This window comes from Sciurus carolinensis, chromosome 8 (genome assembly GCF_902686445.1).
Source record: "Sciurus carolinensis chromosome 8, mSciCar1.2, whole genome shotgun sequence".
NCBI lineage: Eukaryota > Metazoa > Chordata > Mammalia > Rodentia > Sciuridae > Sciurus > Sciurus carolinensis.
In genome coordinates this window covers 134,980,190-135,004,466 of record NC_062220.1, presented here as the reverse complement: position 1 = coordinate 135,004,466, position 24,277 = coordinate 134,980,190, and the positions used below count along the sequence as shown (strand labels likewise).

The 24,277-nt window shown below is 56.8% G+C and overlaps 1 protein-coding gene across 1 annotated transcript in view; it reads right to left on the bottom strand.

The window, feature by feature from the left end:
* Positions 1-7,106: 7,106 nt before the first annotated feature.
* Positions 7,107-24,277, bottom strand: part of Ksr2 (kinase suppressor of ras 2) — a 371,336-nt gene continuing 354,165 nt past the window's right edge. The window contains 7 exon segments of the mRNA XM_047562072.1: positions 7,107-7,244; positions 8,827-8,956; positions 14,202-14,333; positions 20,199-20,332; positions 21,294-21,340; positions 21,343-21,380; positions 21,608-21,616. Of these exon segments, the coding sequence (XP_047418028.1) occupies positions 7,107-7,244; positions 8,827-8,956; positions 14,202-14,333; positions 20,199-20,332; positions 21,294-21,340; positions 21,343-21,380; positions 21,608-21,616 (628 nt within the window).

Below are 24,277 nucleotides of genomic sequence, written 5' to 3'. Positions count from 1 at the left end.
CTCCCGCAGAACCAGTAAGACACCAAGCTGAACTCAGAAAGGATGATCGAGTTAGGGATTCGGAACCCAGCTCGGAGAAACCTGGGAAGAGTCCCTATGGGTCTTTCAGATCACAACCACACACGAGCGTCTGAGAAACAGACAAATCCCATACTTGTCCTGGGACCCTTCCCATAATGCAGTGCCCATCTGGTCTTGCAGGGAACTGAAGGTGGATGGAAGGCACGGGCTCTCCTGTCCATCACCTGCACGCGCCGGCTCGCTCCTCAGCGGAGGGAGGGGTCCTCCAACCCTGCAAAACGACCCTTCCTAGCCTGGGGGTTGGGAAAAGGACTGAAGGACCCCTGTGAATGGGGAAGGAAGGGCCCTTCCCCCTGAGAGGGAAGACCACTCACTGGCCAGTCCCCGGGAACTCAAAGCCGAGTGTGGACGTCCAGCACCAGAGGAGAGTCGGGCTGGCCCACGGGTGCAGGGTGTAGGGTGCGGGGTCGGGAGGAGCGGGGAGGAATCTGCACACTTTCCCGGACAGCCGAATGGACGGGAGCACGGTGGACGCTCCCACCCCTGCAGCCCCTCCAGACGCCCTCTCCTCCTCCTCCTTTGCGGGCGGCAAAGCACAGGTCACTCGCGGTGGTGAGCTCTCGGGGACAGGTGAACTCCGAGACACCCCTCGACACTGCCCCAGCACCCTGGGTTGGTTTATGTTCCTACCAGCGTCAGCCATCAGAGCAGGACAACGTGGCCATTCAACAGCTGGGTACATAGTGAGTGCCCACCGAACAGGGACCCTGAAGGTGGAAAGTCACTCTGCCCTGGGGGACACCTGACTCAATGGGGCGCTTTACAAACGACACTTGATAAACCTGGTAAACACACCTGGGGTGAGGCTGGGATTCCAATCCCTCCAGCTCTGCCAGGAGCCCTGTGACCCCTCTGCCAGGTCCTCGCTCTTACCCGGCGCCCCCTCTGCATTCTCTAGTACTCGCTGAGGACCAGCCTCTCATTTTCTGCCTCTCGTTCCCCTGGGAGAGCAGGTGAAGGCCAAGTGGGGCGGGAGCAGGGGCACTGGAGGCCAGGGACGGAGGCCCTGCCGCTGCCTGCGAACTTCCTCACGTCACAGGCAAAACCAAGGAAGAGAAGAAGGACGCCCAGCGCTCCCCTGCCTCCGAGCACGGGCGCAAGTGAAATGGAGACGGAAGGACGTGTTGCCAGACCCTGCAGACGGGGCTGCCCGGCGCACGGAAGTGACCGTTGCGTTACAGGAAAGCCACCTGCACAGAACAGAGGCCGCCCACCTTCACCACGGGGCTCGAGTCCAGGACAGCTGGAACTCGGCCACGGGCAGTCTATCTCCCGGGGAACCGGGGTCTGCACGGAGGGAAGAAGGTGACCAACCGAGGTCCAAGAGAAAGCTCCTGACAGGGTGCTGTGGTGGGGTCCATCCCCGCTGGCCACCCCTCCACAAGGAAATAAACAAAAATAGACACACCGAAGTCCTGCCCCAGGGACCTCGGCACGTGCACCAATGGGGGTCACTGCAGAGATGGCGAGTTCACCGATAGGAGGTCGTTCCTGATAGGATGCCCTGTGACTGGTGTTCTAAGAAGACGGTCACCTGAGGACAGAGACCCAAGGGCGGTGGCACGTGAGGACAGAAGCAGAGTGAGTGATACAGTCGTGAGCCAAGGAACGCTGAAGTTTGCCAGAAAGAACCAAGAGGTAAAGGAGAGTCAGGGACCAGCAGCTTGGGAGGCTGAGGCAGGAGGATCGCGAGTGCAAGGCCAGCCTCAGTAACTTAGCGAGGTGCTAAGCAACTCAGTGAGACTCTGTCTCTAAATAAAATACAAAATGGGGCTGGGGGTGTGACTCAGTGGTTAGGTGCCCCTGAGTTCAATTCCCAGTAGGGGGCAGGGTGTGAGGGGGAGAAGATCAGGGGGCTGGGAGGGACCCCCTCCAGGCTTGGGAGTGAGCATGCCAACCTTGAGCTTTTGGACTTTCTGCTTCCGAACCCGGAGAGAACCCATTTCTTTTGCACTGAGCCACCCAGTGTGGGGTGACTTGCGGTGGCAGCTCTAGGAAGCTAACACGGGGGTGCGCTGGCCACACACGCTGGACAAGACCGCGGTGACGTGAAGCCGTGGAGACAGGGAGGGTACATCTGGGGCCTGCGGGCTGAGGACAGGCATGAGAAAGCAACCCAGAGGTTGCTCCAAAGCTCTTAGAAACCTCCAGCATCAGCAGGAGACACCAAACTGTGTCCCTACGAGTTCACGGGCGGAGTTCCATCCCTGCGCATGACCCTATTGGCACATCGGGCCTTTGGAGAGGTGAGGGGGCTACCTGAGGAGGAAAGAGGGTCCCTGATCCAACGTACGGTGGTGTCCCTGGATGAAGAAATGCGGGTCCTGAGAAAGTGGCCATCTGCCAGCCCCAGCGACCATGCAGACCTAAAGAGCAGGCCTCGGGCCTGAAGGGCCTCCGCGGGAGGCAGGCCACACGCCAACATCTGCTCAGCCCGCCCCGGGTCGGGGCTTTCTCCCTCCCTGAGCCAGCTGCACCTAGGGCAGCCCGCGGGACAGTCTGTCCCCTGTTGAAACAAGGCCCCCACCCCTGGCTTTCTTCCACATGCCAGCTGCTCCCGGTTCCTCTGCCCTTCGAGAAGCAGCCCTCAGTATCGGAGGCTGCCAAAGCTAGTCACGGGCCGGGTCACAGGTATTTTAACGTGGTGGGCCACATCATCTGCCTGAAATAGCTGTGTCATTGGAACGCAGAAGCAGCTGGGACAACGTGTAAAGAAAGAGGTTCTACGTGAACAGTGTTCTGTGTGTCAACCTGAAATCTGAACTTCACAGAATTTTTCTAAGTCAGGAGAGAAGTATGATTCCTTTGCTATTTTTTCCCCCAGATAAAGAAAAATAAAACAGAGAAGAGTCATTTGGCGCTGGGGCCGCCGCTCGCCAACCTCAGCTCTAGACTTCTCGAGATGGCGATGGTGCAGGGGTCAGAGAGCCTCGGAGGATGGACCACAGGAGGGAAGGGATTGGGGTCTGGATTTCTGTGTGTGTGTTCGGGAGGCACAATGTGGGACAAGGGAGAGGGAAGATCCAGGCTTCCCGGACACAGGAGTCTAGTAGCGACATCAGTCAAGGGCGTGTGCAGGCCGAGCCCAAGGTGGACGTGGAGGGAGAGGCGCGAGTTCATGGCAAGCTGGAATTCTTTCCTTTGATCCGCAGGGGAAAACCAGGACAAGGGCCGAAGTGGCAATTTAGCTTGCGGTTTGGCTCTGGGGAGGGGGTCCCAGGAGGATGTCCCCACCCGAGGCCAAGAGGGTCATTGGTTTTATGAGAGACGTGGGGCCTGAAGAGAGGGTGGAAGTCAGTGTGACGTGCCCTTCAGAGGAAGCAGGTTCCCCCGTAAGGTCCCCAGGCTCCCTGGTGAACCCTGTGGACTGTGCATTGGGAAGCCTGAATCGAGAGGGTTGCTAATGTGAGGCTCAGCTGGAAACAGCTTCCTGTTGAGCTGGCGATGGGGGTCGGCAGCGGGGACAGGCAGACACACACACCCCTTCACTGGGTGAGTGATGCGGAATGAGCTGCAGGACAGGCTAGCGGCTAAGAGGGAGCAGGATAAGGCCGCCTCTTCCCTTTCGCCCTGCGAAGGGTGAAGGAATAGGACGGGCCGGGGAGGGGGTGGCCTGGTTCTCCCTGGACTTATCGGGGTGCTGGAGCTGGAGCGGGGGCTGGGGGCCGGGGCAGCCTGGAGCCTGGCGCCCAGTCTGACTGCCTGGAGAGCGTGGCAGGCGGGGACAGAGCAGGGAGGTGGGGGAAAGAGCGAGAAGTCAAGAAGGGGTGCCGAAGAGCCAAAGGACCGACCCAAATCCACAAAGCCGAGGAGCCCCAGAGGGCGGGGTGGCCGGCGTTCTCCCGGGATCACCGGGGCCTGTCCTAATTCCCAACAGGTGCTCGGGATCCCATGAGAGGGACCCCCTTGGGAGACCCCATGGGGCCTGTGGTGGTTAATTCTGGAAGCAGCAGAGCCCGGGGGGTCAGACTGCAGCTCCTGTGGGCCTTTCAGCTTTGGGGGAGCAGGACCCCAGGGCTGCCTGTTCCCTTCCTCATTTCCTCTCTGGGCACAAAGGTACATGGCAAATCTGAAGTTGGTGGACCCAGGAAGTCCAGGTGAAGATTCAAGAGAGGCCAGTGGCTGGGTTTCAGGCACTCAGTGGGTCGCTGGGCACAGCCAGGGTGGTGCAGGCCTAGGCCAGGGACTGGGGGGACAGATGGACGGGGAGGCACCTTCAGACAAGAGCTGTTCTCAGAACGCCAGAGCTCTGGGTCTCTTGCAAGGGTGAGAAATACCTCCAAGACTCGGGAACGCCGGTCAGGAGCCTCCGGGACAGATGTCCCCAGAATGTTCATGGGGCCTTGAGTCTCCTGGTCCTAGACAGGTGGGGATGTGGAAAGGCGAGGCAGGGAGGCCCTTGGGGGAGCAGAGGGGACTCCCCTGGGCCCAGCTCTGGGGAAGCACAGGGCTGCCGTCGTTCTAACTGGCGCTGGAAGCAGGCTTGCCGGGAGCCCAGAGCAGTCGGGGCCACCCAGGTGTGGGGGAGATCCCCATGCATCAGGTTGGATTTTGAATGTCAGCGCAGGTAGGGTTTTGAAGCCTCAGTTTCCCTCCCTGGGAGGGAGATGCGTGGATACGGTAGTAGCTTCAAGGTCGCCAAGCCAGGGCAGTGTCCAGGAAGTCCAGAGGGACTACAGGCTGCCCTGCTGCCTCTGCTATTGCTCTTTGTGGAGACAGATTTCCCTTTAGTGCCAGGTCAGATCCATGGGGTCGGTCGGGGCTTTGGGGACATGATCCAGAGTCTGGACCCTCCCTGGCTACTGGACCCTACCTGCCCCCAGCACCCTTTATGCATTTCACTGGGGGAACCGCCGAGGTCAGGAAAGGCCGCCAGCCCAGGCTTTGAGCAAGGTCAGCGATGGGAAGAGAGGACAATGAGTGAGCACAAAGAGGCAAGGGGACCCTGGCTCCTAACAGGAGGCCACTCAGGGACCGCCCCAGGCTGGAGCGGAAAACGCAGAATTTCCCTCCCTGCTTCCCCGCTAGACTTACTTCGGGGCAGAGGAGCTCTTCAGACAGGTTACCATGTGCACAACCAGGAGACCCATCCTCCTGCATCCCAGAGACCCAGAGCCATCACTGTGAGTGGACCAGTTGCCAAAGAGCCAGGGAAGGAATGTACTAGAAACGACCCCCCCCCCCCAAGTCCTAGTTCTCAGGGCCTAGACTTCAGGGGGCGTCATGAGCCCTAAGCAGCCCCCTGAAGCCAGGGAGTCACTTCCAAATGACCGGGGTGGGCAGGTCAGTGAGATGAGATGGGATGACCCTCTCGCAGGGCAGGAGACAAAGGCAGAACAGGGGACTGGTCCCCAGAGAGACCCAGACCTGGAAAGACACACGGGGCCGTTCTGTGCCGCACTTCAGAGCCGTGTGCAAAGGTGTCACACACCATTTCAGACTTGGGTCGCGGCCTCTGGGACTAGATGTGTCCAGAGGAATGGGCGTAGCCATCCCCCACCCACCTTGACCTTGCTCGACACAGTGGCCTTGACTGAGCCGGTGCTCGGCTCTGCAACCCATCCCACCTCCCAGGAGGGCCTGGCGGGGACCCTCCACCCAGAGGCCGAGGCGGCGAGGCTGGGGCTCCGAAGCTGGGGCAGACTGTCTTGTTCAGGGGAAGCAGAGCAGGCGGCCTGGGGCACAGCGGGCAGACGCAGGCGCAGACCGGTCCTGCACGCCTGCCTCTGTGGGCGGGGCCTCCCGGCTCCGCCCCCGCAGCCCTGGGGCTCCGCATCAGCCCAGGGTTCTCTTCCCCCACAGTCCCCGGGGCCTCCCTCATCGATCCCGTCACCCTGGCTGATCCAGATGGGTCCTACTCAGGGGTCCCAGACCCTGCCCGAGAAAAGGGGCGCATGTCCGGGGTGCAGGGCAGCCCCCGAGCGCAGCCGTGCGGTGCTCCCAAGCCGGCGGGCCGGGACCCTCTGATGGTGAGCTTCTGGCCGCCTGAGCTGGCAGAGGGCGGAGCAGGGAGGGAGAGGTGGCTCAGGAGCTGAGGCAGCCCAGCATCGTCCACTGTCCCAGGGTCACAGCCTGCAGAGGGGAGAGAAGCACAGGGAGCGGTGAGGTGGATACGGCAGTGGCAGAGGGCCAGGGGTGTTGACGTGAGATGCCCCTGCGCCCCCTGAGAAGTGAAAGGGACTCTTTCCAGTGTGTGTGGGGTTCCTATTATGGGCTGGGCTCTGTGCTAAGTGCCACACGTATCTGACCCCATGTAAACCTGAGAATAGGCTGCATGGTAGGCACCTGGTAGCCCTTTCACAGATGAAAACTGAGGCCCAGAGAGGTTACGTGCTTTGTCCAAGGGTGCACAGCCAGGAGGCAGAAGGGCAGGGTGTGGACTCAGGATGCTCCCACTGGAACACGCAGCCTCTGGACCAGGGATGACTGTCCTGGGCGTGGGTTGGGGCAGGGTCACTAAGGGCTGGAGATCCAGGGAGGGTGAGTCCAGCACCCACATCACGGACGCCCGGGATGCCCTGAGGCTTTCCTGCCCACAGCAGCCAAAGAACCTCAATTCTTTTGTCCGCCTGTCTTTCCCCTCCTGAAATGGTGTCTGGCCCCAACAGACATTTGATATGCGCAGACTGAGTAATAAGCAACCAGAGTGAATGGCTGAGGGGACGAGCGGAAGGCAAGAAGCTGAGCACCTTCCCTGCCTTTTGCTCGGGTCTTGGAGAATGTGGGAAGCCGAGAGCTGCCATGATGGGCCCGGCTGCTGCCCCAGGAGGATGTCCACCAAGCTGGGCCTGCTGGAGGGTCCCTGAGCACGTAACTGGGGGGCTTGGCAGATTCGGGGTGCCACTCCAAGGGCACCGGCTCTGTACCGCAGGCACTCTGGACCCAGATCCCAGAGGACTCCCCTGGAACCTGTGGGCAGAGCGGCTGCATTTGTAGAGATGGGACGGTTGGGGCAGAGTCAGGGAGGGGAGCACAAGGTGACAGGCCAGGAGGTAAGGCAGGCGGGAGAGGCTGAGGGAGAAAACCTACTCTGCAGACTTCCAGAAATGTCCAGGGTGGGACAGGCGGCGGTTACGCTTTGGCAGTTTCTCCAGCATGTCCATGAGCTTGGTGAAGGTAGGCCTTTCCTCTTGTTCAAAGGCCCAGCAGAAGAGAAGAATGTCCTAAAAGAAGCCAGTGAGGGTACTGAACATAAATAGTGACTTCTTTATTCCTCCTTGACCCCTCATTGGCTCTCTCCCTTTGTCTACCCATCTGCTCCACCTCCATATCCCTCCATCCTTCCTTCCCTCCAGCCAGCCACCCACCTACCACCCATCCATCCATGTATCCATCCCTGTGTCCATCCCTGTATCCATCCGTCAATCCATCCATCCATCCATATATCCATCCATATATCCATCCATCCATCCATCCATCCATCCATCCATCCATATATCTATCCGTCCTTCCATCCATATATCTATCCATCCATCCATCCATATATCCATCCATCCATCCATCCATCCATCCATCCATCCATCCATGTATCCATCCATCCATCCATGTATCCATCCATCCATCCATATATCCATCCATCCATATATCCATCTATCCATATATCCATTCATCCATCCATATATCCATCCATCCATCCATATATCCATCTATCCATATATCCATTCATCCATCCATCCATATATCCATCCATCCATCCATCCATATTATCCATCCATCCATATATCCATCCATCCATCCATATATCCATTCATATATTCATCCATCCATCCATCCATCTATATATCCATCCATACATACATCCATATCCATCCATCCATGTATCTATCCATCCATCCATCCATCCATGTATCCATCCATCCATCCATCCATCCATGTATCCATCCATCCATCCATCCATGTATCCATCCATCCATCCATCCATGTATCCATTAACCACCCATCCACACCAATCCCCTTATTCATCCTTCGCCTGCCATCCATCTTCCTTCATCCCACCTGCTCTGAGTCCATATAACAAACTAGGTAGGCTCTATGCTAGAAGTCCTGGGATGCATCAAGATCAGTAATACTCCCCAAGGAGTTTCTTGGCATTTTTCTCAAAACTGAGGGCTACAAGGAAATCCTGAAGTCTCTAGCCACATCCCAATAATACAAGAACCCTTTAGAGCCACAGAGGAGAAACATTACTATTATAGTTGTATAATTTATTATCTCCTCATCCAAGAAAGGAAACCTGGAGTCAGGTAATCCTCACAGACATACCAGGTCATTACTGCTTCCCTGAATTATCTGTCTTCTGATCAAAAGAGGATTCTCCCTGCTGTGTTTAAGAGGAAGATTACTAATTTATAAGCAGGTCTCTCTGTTCCTGTATATCTTGTCCTGAGTTGGATAGTGCCTTATAATTATTAGGTAGGTACAAGTAAAAGTAACACCAATAATATTTATGATATTTTAATAAATATATTTTGAAAATAATAGAATGAGGGGAGTCCTTGGTTTAACCTAAGCAAGTGTTACTAGGCCCCCTGGTGGTAGGCACCCAAAATTGCAGGCATAGTGCTACAGTATGGCCTGCTAACCTTCAAAGGAAACAAGGTTGCGGGACTTTTTTTTTTTTTTTTTTTTTTTTGGTCACTGCAAGGAAAGCATTTGTAACGTTAACACACAGGAGAAAGAAAACCCAGGGCTGTGCCTGCATCATCCTTGACCCCCAGACCTGGCACCGTCCCAGGACTGACTTACCGAGATTTCTTTTCCCATGCCAATCTGGCTGAGGTTGGGTTTCATGCCTGTGCCCATCTGCCATATTATTGCCTCTGCTGGTTGGGTCTTGAAAGGCCACTCCCTGGCATGGAGTTCATACCAGATAGTGCTGTTGACAGACACGGTAGGAGAGCGTTGGTGTGGTCTGTCCCTCTGACCCTGTTCCCTCCTTGCCAATACCCACCCACCTCGTCCTCCTGGATGACCACTCCTCTTCCCAGTTTCTACCTCCTGGGGGTGGCATCTTGTCCCCCGGGGCACAATTAAACTCTCTCAACCTCTTAGGCACCATGCTTATTTCAGGATACTCTCTTTGATGCCTAAATGAAAATGAATCAGAATGTGGAACCTGAGCTGTTTCATAGAATATGGTTAGGATCTCGGACCCCGAAGCTGTAGTTCTAGGAAACTCCTGTAGGTGAATGACTCAGGATACCGACGTTCACTAACAAGGCATTGGAGAGAACACTGAACAAAAGTTAAAAAAAAAAAACAAAAACACAATTGCCCAGTAATGGAAATCAGTTATCTGCCTTAAGGTAAATCCATAAAGCGAGATGGAATATTACGTTGTGATGAAAATACTTCAAAGAAATTTTGCTGACATAAAACAGTGCTCCACAGATCATGTTAAGCGAAAAAGGCAGGACACGAGACTGTACGTAGGGTCTGATGTTACTGTTAAAAAACATCCTTATGTATTCGTGGACCAGAGAATAAGATGGAACAGTGAAATGTGGACATGGGTCCGCTCCAGACCGTAGGATCGTTTTCCTTCCTACTAGGATTTTCTCCGGATGACCCATTTTTGAGAATGATGGAAAGAAAATCAAGAACAAAGAAAAAGAAAAACAGGTTTGCAAGTTAGAATCCTTCTAGCAGCACCATACGAGTAGGTGACGTCCCTCCCCAGGGCAGTTGTCCTTAGCTGCCAAAGAGCATCTTTATGAAAGCGGAGGGAGATTTATCTGGGATGCTGAGCCACGGGGCGTGGAGGCTACAGTCATGCTGCAGAGGCTGACTAGGTGACTGTCTGCTTTAGAAATCCCGATGTCGTCATGAATGGGGAAGAACTAGCTCCGTGGCCATGGGAGAGGCAATGGATCAGCGGTGTCCTCACGGTGCCCTGAGCCGTGGACGGTGGTGAGACCGGGACAGAGGAACACAGGATGCTGGGGTGTCACTGAGCTGTACCCTGGGAGCAACCCTGGCTCTCTGAGCACCAGATTCCCCAACTCAGGAAATAGCTGACACAATCCTAGGAAATGATTTCTCCTCGCCTCTGAGATCGGGTCGTTTGAAAGAGCAAGAAGCAACCTGTTATTTTCTTGACTGCTCGCAGGACAGTGTCCAGCCAGCCCTGCCCAGGTCCGCACGGCCGGGGCTGCTGCAGGGGGCTCTGGGGCTGGCCCGTCGGGAGACATGGCTGGCAAGCTCTCTGGGGAAACTGGCAGCTGACCATGGTTACCCTAGCAAGCGATCATGCCTTGTGAATCTTTTAGACGCTAAATTTTAGACGCTGTTCTAAACCTGTTGCTCAGGGAGGGGTCTGAAGCTCGCCTTTTTATTCTGACACTTTGACCACCTGGCTTTCACATGCAGAGCCAATGTCCCCCGGGCCCCCTGGGGGCCTCAGAACCTGCTGCAGTTACTCGCACTAGCCCATCCCAAGTCTGCCCACCCCGTGCCTCGGTTTCCTACCCAAGGAAACCACAGGAAAAGGCTCTCACCACAAAGTCCTCCTGCTTCTCTGCCTCCAAACCCACCCTGGTGCTTCCCATGCCCTGCCTGGGGTGGCATGTGCCCTCTGATGGGACTTGTGAGTAATAAACTGTGTTTTCAATGGCGATCACCTCCCGATCTGTTGGCCTCATCATAACTGAATAATAAATGCCCACATTCTAAAATGGGAAGAATCACTGTGAGGCCCATTTTATGAATGAAGAAACTAAGGTTCAGAGAGGTGGTGTGCCTTATCCAGGATCACACAGCCAACAAGAGGGTCAGCTAGATGCTGAAGCCAGCTAAGTGGACTCCAGAACTGTGCCCAGTATAGCCTGCTATACTGGGAAGCCTGTCCTCTATCCATTCGAAAGTCCTGTGGCTCCGCGGTAGAGCACTTGCCTAGCACGTGGGAGGCACTGGGTTCATCCTCAGCACCACATAAATCAATAAAATAGAGGTATTAAAAAACCCATAATGAGCTATTTCAAAAAAAGTCCTTGGTCATCGGGGAAGTGATGATGTGGGGGTACAGCTTTGCAGTGGACGGCTGGCGTCTGGGGAAGGAGGTATGAATGGATTGTGGGCAGCTCTGACGTGGAGCGGGGAGGGAGTTCTCCCCCGTGCTGGGTGCCTGCGAGATGTTTTCCCACTCAGTCCTCAGAGCTCCTCAGTGGGTTTTGTTATCCTGGATTGGCAGGTGAGGGAAGCAGAGCTTGGACTGCAACATCACTCCCAAGGCCCCCAGGGCTCCATGGTTAAAAGCTCCCACCGTGGACATAGGCTGCTGCCCATCCAGCTCCCGGCTAATTGCCCGAAGGCCAAGCACCCAGCCATCTGAGCCTCGGTTTCCTCACCTGTCAATTGGGAAGAAGGTGGTACCTGCTTCCCAGGGTAGAAGTAAGGATTGCGAGAGTCAGAGCTTAACACAGCGCTCAATCCACTAATGAAAGTTTGGTTTTGCTCTCAGTCATTCCTGGGCATGAGGTTCCCAAGCAACAGGATGCTCCTAATTGGCAGGAACCCAAGAGCGCCAGGTCCTTCGCGATTCAGCAGTGTCAGAAATAAAACCCTCATTAAAACTCCTTTCAAGCCCAACTTTAAGAGAAATTCACTTCAAGAAAAAAAGAGTTGCTGAAGATGGAAATTCCGGTGGAAAACCAATTACTTACTCTGGTACATTTTGTTAATTGCATTTTTTTCCCTTTTTTTGAGTGCTAAATGTCTTCTAAAATATACCAACTTAATTATTGCAATTTGGTTTCAGATAACAATATCTGACTAGATAAAGATTCGGGCATTAACTAATCAGGGCAAGTGACAGCCTCTCATGGCGCCCAAGTGACAGATGTTGAGAATCCTGATCTCGAAACCACCCATCGGGGGTTGATGGGGAGGCGGTGGCGGGGGAGCTTTGCGGGGGAGACCGTCCCTCTAACGAGCCTCAGCCATGCCAAGTCTCACCGCCATGTCCACAGCCCGCCACGTGCCCAGGCCCAGGTAGACCCCAGTCCTTGCGTCCACGCCACGGACAAGGCCAGGCAAGGGTGAGCCAGGCCGTCGGAGGCACGGGAGCCAGGAAGGTTTCCTGGCTGCATCTGCTCGCTGGCTCTGCCCCTGCGTGGGGCTGCTGCGTCCTGAGCTCCTCCCGTCTACATTTCCAAAGACCCTGCTTGCTCTCTTGCAATGATAGCTCCCACCCATAGCTGCCAAGTCTTAACCTCCTCTTTTCCAAACTCTGGACCTGTGGGTTTGTTTGCCTCTGGCTGGTTCTGTCGGGTCGCTCCAAGGCTGCCTGAACTCTCTGTGTGCAAACCTGAATCCTTTGTCCTCCTGGTCCCCGCAACCCTACCTCGCTCACCTCCGGGTCTCTACCTTGCCCAATGACACCATTCTCCACCAGCCTGCTTAAGGCAGACAGCTGGGTACCACCAAACTCCAGCATGTCCACTCCCTAAATGCTTCTGAGAGTCACACCTATGGACACTGGGTCTGTGGCAACTCCAGGACCTTCCCTACGGATGGGTCACTGAACCTTGACCATGTCCTTCTCCCTTCTATTTGCTACACAGCAACCAGAGAGATGCGATGGAACTAAAACTCAAATTATGATGCTGTCACTTCTCTGCTTTACAACCATCAATGACTCCCTAGTACCCTGAGGCTGAAAACTCCTTCACTCTGCTAGTGAGTCCCTATAGCATGGATCGCACTCTCCTCTCTAGTCTCTCAGCCTTACTTTCCCCATCAGCTTCCTTTCCTCCCCCACCCCATATAGATTTCTCCCCTGGGGGAAAGTTGTTCTTGTTAGCTTTTGTATCTTTCCACGTGCCTCCGTCTACCCTGTCTCCAACCTCTAACAGACTCAGGGGTGCCTTCCTCCTGGAAGCCTTCCCTAGTGGGACTGGGCTCTCTTCTCTCTCACATTCACAGTGTCTATCACACGACACCAACGCTAACCACCTCCTTGTCCTCCACGAGACGACACAGCAGGGGCCGAGGGTGATTTCAAAATATGTCCCTGCAGATTCTCTGACACTCTCTCCTGTAAAAGGCAGAGCTTAATTTTTCTCTCCTCGAGTGTGGGCTCGATTTAGCCATTTGCTTCTAACAAGTGGAATATAGCGGAAGTTTACGGTCCATTTGCCTGCTAAGCAATACATCTGCAAGAGAGGGGGTTTTCTTTTTTCTTCTTTTTTTCCTGGATGCTGGGGATGAAAACCAGGACTTCCAGCATGCCAGGCTCTACCCCGAGTCCCATCCCAACCCCAAGAGAGGATCTGGAATGTTTCCATCACAAAGCAATGAAAGAAAGTAGGATTGATGACTCTTTAAAGCAAAGGATAGGCTGATTTTCCTGCTTCGGCCCTGACACAGGTAGGCATGTATTGCAGTATTACATTGTACCCTGTAAATGCATGCAATGAGTACGATTCTGCACCAATCCAAACTAGAATAAAACTAAAAAAAAAAAAAGAAAGAAAAAGAAGAAGGATACGGAGGAGGAGATACTACGTAATCTCTGAGACTAGGTCCTAACTGGCACCGTGAGCTCACGCAGGTGAGGGGAGGAGCTGAGGCCTCCTCCTGAGAGCCATGTGAGTGGCCACCTTGGAAGTGTCTCCTGAGTCCACCCAGCCTTCAGTGGAGACCCGATCCTGGCACTGCAATCTCATGAGAAACCGGGGCCAGCTCAGACTCACTCAGGAAACCTCCCTCAAATTCCTGATCTAAGAAACCAGGGAGAGGACGAGACATTTGATCCATGTTGCCGAGTTTGGGGGTAATTTGTTACGCAGCAGTCGATCACTGATACAACCCTGCATCTTGTATCCCCAGCCTGGGATGCTGTCCCGGCACATCGTGGGTACTCAGTAAATAGACACTGAGTGAATGGATGAGTTAGGGAACTAGTTATGGCCACATAACCAGTTAGAAACCAGATGTGCCTGTGTTAGGGTCATTCTTGTTACGATACCCCGCTCAGATCCCCCCGTCTCACCTGGATCCAGCCACCTTGGCCCCCACAGACAGACAGGTATCCTTGGCCCTTGGCAAATGCATCAAAGGAAGTCTAGGGAAGTGACCTCTGCCCAGGCGGGGGCTCCCGAAGGCCCGGACGGTCCACCTACCCGAGTGCAAAGACGTCAGAGTGCTTGGAGAAAGGGAGCTTGTCCTCCTCCGTGTCGGGGGACAGCTGGCGGATGATCTCCGGTGCCAGGTGGCACAGCCAGCCGTTCTGGATGCGCAGTTTGTCTTCTCGCCTGGAGAAGCGAACCACAGGTGAGCTCCATGTCCCAGCCCGGGAGGACGTGTCCCTCCAGCACTGACCGAGTCCCCAGAACGCTCTCTGCTGGTTTTCTTGCTTCCCTCCTTGGGGTATCACCTGATCTTCCGCTTGAGGCTGAGACCCCGTGGGAGGGGCAGGGAGCGCAGCCTGGAGAGAGGAACTCAGTCCCCCATCATCACTGGGTCCCGTCACCTCTGAGGAACCCCTTTTATTTTGGCACCAGGGATTGAACTCAGGGCACTCGCCCCCTGAGCCATGTCCCCAGCCCTATTTTGTATTTTATTTAGAGACAGGGTTTCACTGAGTTGCTTAGCACCTTGTCATTGCTGAGGCTGGCTTTGAACTCATGATCCTCCTGTCTCAGCCTCCTGAGTCGCTGGGATTACAGCTGGGCGATTCAACAAGCACAGCTGACTCTTGTTATACACAGTATCTACTTTCTATGTTATAAAGTTGCTGGGAACATGGAAATAGCAAGTACTGAAACTTTTCTAACCCACATTAAAACAGAAAATGTGGTATATCTACACAATGGAATATTACTCAGCCATAAAGAAGAATGGCATTTGCTGGTAAATGGCTGGAACTGGAGACTATTGTGCTAAGTGAAAAAGCTAATCCCCCAAAAACCAAGAGAGGCTGAATGTTCTCTCTGATACGTGGATGCTAACACATAATAAGGGAAGAGGGAAGAATAGAAACTCACTGGATTAGACAAGGGGGAATGAAGGGAAGGGAGAGGGCATGGGAAGGGGAAAGACAGTGGAATGAATCAACATAGCCTTCCCCTGTTCCTATATGAATACGCAACCAGTGAAACCCCACATCCTGCACAACCATGAAAATGGGATCCTAATCAGAGTACGTCGACTCCACGTAAGCTTAATACGGCAAAACACGCTGTCATGTTCACCTAAGAAGAACAAATAAAAATAAATAAATCAAGAAACAAAATGTTTGTTCATCTGGTCTCTAAAATCAACCTGCAACCACACTTGTAGAAATGTTGCCTCGAGAAAAAAATAAACCCCTGGACGAGGCTGCGGGAGTCCGGAATTCGAGGCTCCATAGCTGCTGTTGTACTGGACAGTGTGAGGAGGGAGGGGACATCCCAAATGTGGTCCTGCAAGATCCCCGGTCCCCATCTCCACTTCCTACACACGGGACGGCGACCCTCGGACACTCCTGAGCTTTGCAGGTCCGGGCGCTGGAGCTGCGGGAACCAGGCAAAGCTGAGGACCCGCCACACCTCAGCCCGTTGGGGCCCTTGGTGGGCGGCTTAGCTTAGCCCAGGCGGCTACCCCAGGACACTGCTGTCCCCATGCTGGGAGGAGACTGGCACGTCCCTGGCAGGCAGCCAAGTGGCCAGGTAACACCGGTCCCTTTGTTCCACTGCTGGGCTCTCAACCTGGGCACCACGGGCACTGGGTCTGGATGACTCTGTGTTGTGCTGTGCAGGACGTGTGGCGGCCTGGCTGGCCCCCGCGCCCCCCGTGGGGACAGTCTCCAGACATTACCAAGCCACCCTGGGTACCGGGCACATCAGCTGAGAATCCCTGTTCCCATTCAGATAAAGCGAGGGAGCAAACCAGGGTCTGAGGTCCAGTGCGTCAGCACCAGACTGGCCCCGGGCTTGGGCACCAAGACCAGGCCAGACGCAGCCCCTGCTGGGAGGACGGCTCACCCCCGGGGGACCCCGGGGCGGGCGGAGTGAGGGGGTCCTTGCTTCTAACACCGGGGCGCCTGCGTGTCGCTGGCTGGGACTCACGCTCCATCCGCAAACTGGGCGTGCTGACCTGCATGTCCCCTGGCTGGCGCGGGGGTGAGATGGAGGACACCTGGCGGTTGCCCAGCCGTGCCCAGGCCCTGGGTGTACCGTGCAGACCCGGACACGCACAGGGCACAGGCACGTGGCGGTGTGCGTAACGTCGGTCACCACGCGTACACACGGCATTCCACGCACACACGACACGCGGCCGTGCCCTGCGACGTGTGTGTATAGAGGAATGTCCTCACAGAAACCAGGCCTCGGGGTGGACCCGCCCGATCTCCTGGCGTGCCTGGGCCCGGGGGACGCTGTGGCCGCACGGGCAGGCTTCCCTGTTCCCATGTCCTCCCAAATGCCTCTGCTCTTCCTGCCTCGCCCGGTCGGCCAAGGACCAGCAGGGCTCCAGGACAGGAGCCGGGGTGGCCACACAAGCCCCGTCGGCCGGGGCAGGCGTGGCACATGCGTGGGAGGGGCCTGGGCGCCAGGCCCGGCACAGACACCCTGGGTGTGGGGTTCCCAGGTGACAGCGCCTGGTGGCGGGCCCCAGCCACCTCCGTCGTGGCTGTTATTATTATGTGAGTCGCAGGCCGCGGGCAGCTGGCCTCATGGGGCTGCCACGGTTAATGACACGGGCCCGCTTTAAAGTGACCCCGTCGAATGAGCCCGTCCCAGGCCAGGCACGTCCTCTGCTGAGCACCTGCTGTATGCCAGGGCTTCCGTCCCCCGCGGGGCTGCTCAGCCCACCCTGCCAGGACCCGTCTCTGTTCTACAGATGAGGACACAGGCTCCATCCAGCTCGGTGACCCACCCAGGGTCACAGAGGTAATGTCATTAAATGAGCCGGGTGAGCTTGTCTCCATCCCTCCCGCCCCCGGCTGTCACTGAGAGCTGCACCTGAGCCCTGGGGGACGCAGGACGCCAAGCCTGACCCAAGCCAGCCCCTCTCACTCCTCACACTTCAGCTTCGAAAGTGCCACATCAGGCAGGGGCCATTGACACTCGCCTTCCACCCCCATTTTACAGGTGAGGAAACTGAGGCTCGGGGGGGGTCAGATGTGTATGTAATGAAAATAAGTTTCCGTCATCTCTTCTCCTGGTGTTAAGGACTGAATTGTGTCCCTCTCGCAATTCGGTGTTGGAGCCCTGACGGCCAACGTGACCATAACTGAAGAGACGGCTTTCATAGGAAAGGAATCAAGTGAGGTCCTAAGTCCGGGCCCTCATCCCCTAGGACTGGGGTCGTTGAAGAGGAAGAGTCATCAGAGATCTCTGTCTCTCTTCTGCTGCCTCACAGACAGGCCACGTGAGGTCACAGGAGAAGGGGGGCTGTCAACGAGCCAGGAAGGGCGCCCCCATCAGACTCTGAGCCCTCACACCTTGACCTTGAACTTGAGAAAACACAGCCCCGTTGCTCAGGCGTTTTGTTACAGCAGCCTGCGCAGACTCATTCGCGGGGGGCGGAAGAAACCCAGGGACCTCCCGCCTCTCTCACGGGAACTGATGCGGCAGCTTCCTGCAGAGCCTGCAGCCTGGCCAGGCCCCCTCTTTCCACCCCTGTCACCCAGTCCCCAGGCTGCCAATCAGGACCCCATGGTTAAGGGGTAACTCCTGGACTGTGCTCCAGGGCGCTGCCTGGGCCTGTTCACAAACAGGAGGCTGGCAACTGTGCCCCACCTCCAGCAGGGGACCTGCAGAGCCCCGGAGCTACCGTGGAGGTCACTGTTACCCGCCAGGTGGGGAAAGTCCTGGGGCTCATGGGACGCCCCGAGTCCCACCTCCCCGTCGCGGTCCCCATCCTGCCCAGGGGACTGTGGAGGATGAAGGGTGGCCACCACGGTCACTGTGACCACCCCTCTGAGAGGTGGAGTCGAATTCTGCTCCCTTGAATCTGTGCTGGCCTTGGGTGACCTGCTGATAATAACGGGATGTCGTGGGAGGAGTGTTCGGGGACTTTCAAAGTGAGATCTCCCAACGGTGTGCGACCTCCCCCCGGGGCCCTCGACCGCTTCAGCTGGCCTGAGACCACCATGGCGTGAGGAAGCCCCATGCAGTCACAGACAGGTGCACGGAGAGGGGAAAGGGAGAGGAGGGGGAGGAGGGGGAGGGAGAGGAGGAGGAAGAGGAGGGGGAGGGGGAGGAGAGGGAGGAGGAGGGGGAGGGAGAGGAGGGGGAGGGGGAGGAGGGGAGGGGGAGGGGGAGGGGGAGGAGGGGGAGGCCCCAGCAGCCCCGCCACCCCCACCCAGCCGCGTGCAGGAGGAAGTCAGCTGTCAACGCCAAGTTCAACCCACCCGACTGCACCTGCCCGCACCTGGGCACCAAGGCTCAACCGAGCCGCCAATCCGCGGCACCACAGGCATCAGGACTTGTTGAAGCCACCAGGTTCGGGATGGTCTGTGACCCAATAACACAGAGCCGGGCCAGGGACAAAGCCCGGGAAGCCACGGACGGCTACGTGGCGGCAGCGGAGAACCCGGGTTTCTTGCCGGGAGTTGGGGCAGAGGACTCTCTGGCCTCTCCCTGGCCACTCGCCGATTGTGTGTCAAGAGGCTGGGGTGGGGTGGGACGGGGTGACCTCGCTGAACTTCCTTCGGGGGACACCGGGTCTCTGCGTGTGAGCTAAAGAAAGTGCCCTCGGGTCCTCCGCGTCCCCTCCTCCTCTTCCGCACGTGGCTTGGGCAAACCCACAGTCTAAAGGGAGACCAGGAGGCCCTGCCCGCTCCCTTCCACAGGGCGGGGACTCGGGGTCCAGAAGGGCCTGTGGCCAGCACTGCTAAAGAGCCTGGAAAAAGCCAAAGAGCACCCCGGCCTCCTTTTGCCTGGAGGCTAACACTGGGCCTCCACCAGCTCCTTCCCCAGCCCAGGTTCCCGAGCCACAGGGCCCGAGGCCCCCGGGGGAGCCACGGGGAAGGAGGGTCCACTGGTCTCGCCCAGTGGCCCCTCTAGGGACTCCCCTTGTGCTGTTGACCCATCTGTCTGTTGATTGTCTGCTTATTTTCTTGTCGTGGGCACTGTGGATGCTTTTGGAGACCATGGAACCCCTTGGGGTGGGGTAACACCTGAGGAAGAACCCTGAGCGGCCGAAGCCGACCGCACCCCCGGGAATGGCTACGTGGGGTCTGCCCACCTCTCAGGCAGCCGTCCGGCTTAGAGTCAAGGCAACCCAGAGCGGGAACCAGACGCCCCTGAGGGGCGCGGGGTGTGCCTCCAGGAAATCAGTGGTCACCCCAAGAGCTGAAAGGGCAGAGAAGGGAGGGACGCCTGGGCCAGCCTTCGGGAGGGACAGGCACTCCTTATAAGATGCATGGTAAGAAAACACCCGCAGGGGTTTCAACTCTGCGTGAGTGAGTGTGTGTGTGTGTGTGTGTGTGTGTGTGTGTGAGCGCGCGCGTGTGCAAAAGTGCACTCCAAACGAAAGGCAACGGCACAGGCCTGGTGGCTTGCTTATGGGGATCTAGCTGGCGCTCGCACAGCCAACGCAAGTGGCTTGCGCTGGGCAAAGGGCAGTTGGGAGCGAATGGCTCAGCCAGGGTGGATGTTCTCCTGGGGGAACCCCGGGGAGGGCTCTGCCCCCCGTGCTGGATGCTTTGCGTGTCATCCCGTGTCACTGAAGAACCTTCCAGGCAGCACCATTTTTTTTGCAGGCAAGGAAACCCAAGTCTCAGGGACCACTGGGCACCTTGACTAAGTCGCAGTTAATAAGCGGCAGAGCCACATGGTCTCCCCCTTAAGCCCTGGCTTCTTAACTGTACTCCCGCTGCAGGAAATTAATGAATGCCTAAGGCGGCGCTGAGCAGGGGCTCCGGGTGATGCCGACTTCCCGTCACTCAGGGTGAGCCAGGGCTCCAGGGCCGGGGCCTTGCAGGACGCAGGGAGGCCCTGGGCTCAGTGACTTGCAGGCCATTGCAGGGTAGGTGAGCAAGGCGCTGGCCCCGCGGGAAGAAGAGCTTCACCCCGGCATCCCTACTTGCCACTCAGCTCGGCAGCCACAACACCAAGTCCCGGGCGCCCAATGCCGTGAGGGGTGCATCCCTGCCCCCTGCTGGTCCCTCTGGGCCCTCCTGCCACTCTCACCTGCCGGCCTGCAGGACCCCGGAAATGCTGAAGAGCCCGAAGTCCGTGATGACCACCTTGCCATTGTCGTAGAAGACGTTCTTTGACTTGAGGTCCTTGTGAAGGATTCCCTTGGCGTGGAGGTAGCCCATGCCCTGCAGGAAGCGGGGACACAGGGGGCTGCCTGAGAAACCCAGAGCCCCACCGGTCACCCCGGGCGGGCTGTCCCGCAGGCTTGCCTCCCTCCTGAGGCCTCTGCACAGCGGCGGAGCCCGGGTCCCCCACGGGGCCGGCAGGCGGGGCAGGAGAAGGCACGGGAGTGGAACAGGCAGGGTCCTGAGCCACGCACCCACCCACCCCCTTAGGATGACGGCAAAGCCACCTCCTTGTAGCTGGTCTGCTTCCTGAAGAAGAAACAAAGGAAGACGTCCCTGGCGGGGGGGGGGGGGGGGACAGGGACAAACAGGGGGCGAGGTCCCCGAGAAGGAAATTCCATCAGCTGCCTCCTCCCACTTGCCCTTTGAAAGCAACCCCTCTGCAGGTTCCCTCTCTGACTGCGTGAGCCCCTGGCCCTGCCCCATGTCCCCAGTCCCCAGGGAGAGACAGAGCAGGGTCTGCTGGTGGCCAAGCCCAAGGGCAGACATGAGAGGTCGCGCCCGCCGTCTTCCCTTTCTTCTCTCGGCTGGCTGCTAACACTTCCCAAACGCAAGTGCACCTGACTAATAAAGGCACCTGCAGGAAACACAGGATGTTCCTGTTTCTTTCAATCCCAAACAACACCCAACACCTTGATGCTTCCCGGCAGCTGTGTGGGAATTCAAGGACTCTGAGACAACGGACTCCTAACCCGAGAACCCGACGACCTGGATGCCCCACGGATGAGCGAGCCCGGTGACAATGGGACCCCAAATGGAGACCCCCAAGTTTTCCAGACCACGCCTCGTGGTCCCTGTCTCAGCAGAGTCCTTATTTTCGCACAATCTGGTATTTTTCAGGGCACGTCTGAGGTCCCTGAAGCCCTGGTGGTCTAAACCCAGGATCCCTGGGGGTTTCTCAGGAGGGCCAGGTCTTTCTGAGGGTCAGGCGGGGCAGGGGTGGGTGCAGAGCCTGCAGTACCTTCACAATTTCCTGGGCAATCTGCCTGGTTTTGTTGACATCCAGACGATCTTGGCGTCCCTCACCACCGAGTAGAGTGTCCGTCCCCTTACAGAGGCTGCAAAGCAAACGGACAAGACCATTTACTGAAATGATTGGCAGTCATGAAGGGACCCAGCGCCGTCAGGAGGAGCCACGAGGACCTGCTGCCCCCGTCCCTGTGGGTTAACAACCTGGGACGGAACCTCAGCTCTGGTTCAGGGATGGAGATCCGGGGGAGACGTTCACACAGATTCTTCGAGAACTGCCCACAACTTGCTGGCAGGCAAAGACACCTGCAGACTCTCGCCACCTTCAGAGAGGGACTCGCCACCTGGAGCCCGGCCAGGGTCCCCCAGGTGGAGAGCTGGGCAGAAACCAGCCGCAGGCTTCTGGGTCCTCAGACGCCACTCAGAACAGCACTCTGCCCGCCGCCCGTTGTGGGGACAGTGATGAACGACTGATAAAGTGCCAGCTGATGTGCGCTAAGGACCATCAGCACACGATGCATTCGACCCTCGTGCAAACAACCCCGTGGCACCGCCCAACCAGCCGCCGCTACAGCCGGAGGGCTTCTCGCACTATTTTCAGCCTCATTGAGTTCACTTCGAGGACCAGCGGCTCAGGAGGAGAGGCAGGATGAGAAGGACATTACGCAGCGAGAGCAAGGCCCTCTCCCGGGGCTGCCCGCACCCTCCCTCCCAGTCCTTCCGCAGTGAGCCCAGGTCCAGGCGCACAGGCGCAGGATGACAGTGAATGGATGGTACTCGAGATCCACCATGCTGTCCCTGGCCCCCCGGCCCTGGGCCCGGCTGAAAGAAGAATGTCATTATGAAATTAGATTTTCCATCTACATCAAAATGACAGCGTGCGTGTTCTTCTCGAAACCCGAAACTCCGTTGCTGTGACACTCTAGGATTATATTCATTCACATAGTATTTATTGAACCCTGGTTGATTTTGAACCCTGATTTTGCTGAAATCGTTATTTCCTGCAGTGAGCAAGAACTGTGGTATAGCAAGCAACTCAAACCCCAGCCCTGCCCTTCATTGACTGGGTGTCTTCGGATGGGTTACTTAACCTCTCTGGGCCTCAGTTTTCCTCATCCACCAAAGGACCTTCGTGACACACACACCTTGTCGTTGAGTTTGAGGACTGAACGAGACAAAGAGAACAGTGCCTGGCCACTTGGTGGGAAGCACAGTAAGCCAGTTAAGCATACAGGGGTCTCCAGCCAGACTCTACATGGGGAGGATCCTCATCTGTCAGGTACTGGTTGTGTAACCCCTGGCAAGATTAGCGGCCCTCTCTGTGCCTCAATGTCATTATCTGTAAAATGAGGCCAACGGTTCTGGTCTCCTAGATTATTAAGAATCACCTGAACTCAGATGTGTCAAGGAGTAGACACTTCTTCATGCCTAGCACATAGTAAGTCCTCATGAAGTGCTGGCCTATTATGAGAGGAAGTAAATGATCAATAAAATCATGAACACAGACACACACACCTGCTTGTGCAAATCTGTAAATGATATAGACACCTCTCACACTGTCTGCCTCCCCGGTCTCTAATCTGTCTACCATCCATACACATACTCATCCCCCAATGCACCTATAGCAGCGGTGATTTTCTTTCTTTCTTTTTTCTTTTTTGTTGCAAGGATTGAACCCAAGGTCCACGCAACCACTGAGTCACATCCCCAGTCCTTTTAATATATTATTTTGAGGCAGGGTCTCGTTAAGTGCTTAGGGCCTCACTAAGCGGCTGAGGCTGGCTTGAACTCTCGATCCTCCCTGCCTCAGCCTCCCGAGCTGCCGGGAGTGCAGCAGACGCCACAGCCCATGAGTTGACTAAAGCTGGCTTCTTCACCTGCCTGAGGTGAGAATCCCCAGGCAGCTGACTCACCGGGTTCTGACTCACCTGTCCAAGGTCGCCCAGATGTCAGCAGGAGGCTGCCCAGATGACTCAAGGCTACCCCACCCCCCAGCTGTCCCAGCCAGTGTGTTTGCTAAGCTGCTGGGGGTGGGTGTGTGGGCTGAGCAGCCAATTAAGACATATTGACATTTAACTATTCGCCATGGTGGAGACCGTGGGTGGATTCCCTCCCCTGGATACTCTGTTCTCGAACAGCCTCCTACACTCATTACAGGCCTGGGCCCTCCCCACGGCTGCCAGCAGAGCAATTGATTGCAGGAGGCTCAAGAGTCCCAGAGTGGCCTCAGTCTCCCGGGGAGCTTCAGAGGCCGGTGCCTGCTGCATCCTCCTTCCCAGCAGCTGCTGCTAGTCTTTCCTTTCTTCCTCACTGCCTCCGGGCCTCCGGAGCAGCCAGACAACCAGCACGGGCGGGGCGGGTCTGAATCTCCACAGCCTCAGTTGGCCGCATCTACCCATTGAAACCCACAAATAACCGGATCGGCCATTCCCCCAAGAGCACTGGCTCCCGTTCACCCCGAGACAGGCCCTGGGACGTGCTACATGTTACTAGCAACCCGTTCGTCTTAGCAACAGAGCTGCGCCGAGAGCGTTGTGCTGAGATTCCTCGGTTGAAACACCAGCCTCCTCCCCAGGAGGCGCGAGGAGGTGTGGGCGGTGGGAGGTGATGAGGTCATGCGGGCAGAGCCCCCCGAGGCCACGATCAGGGTTTCCATAAGGGGTCCCCGGAGAGTGCCCTTGTTCCCTGTGGGTACGATGAGGAGGGACCCGATGAGGGTCCTCGCCGGAGCTGGACCGCGCTGGTACCCCAATCTCAGACGTCCAGCCTCCAGACTGGGAGGGAGAAGGCTTCTGCTGCTCGCAAGCCGCCCGGGCTGTGGGGCTTCGTTACAGCATCCCAACTCAGACCCACCCAGGGCCGCCGGCAGAAAAATGGAGAGACCGGGATCCAGCCGGGAAGCAAACACGCCCATCCTGCAGGCGGCCGAGTCAAGCGCCCCCGCAGGACGAGGCTCAGCAACCCAGCTCTGAAGCC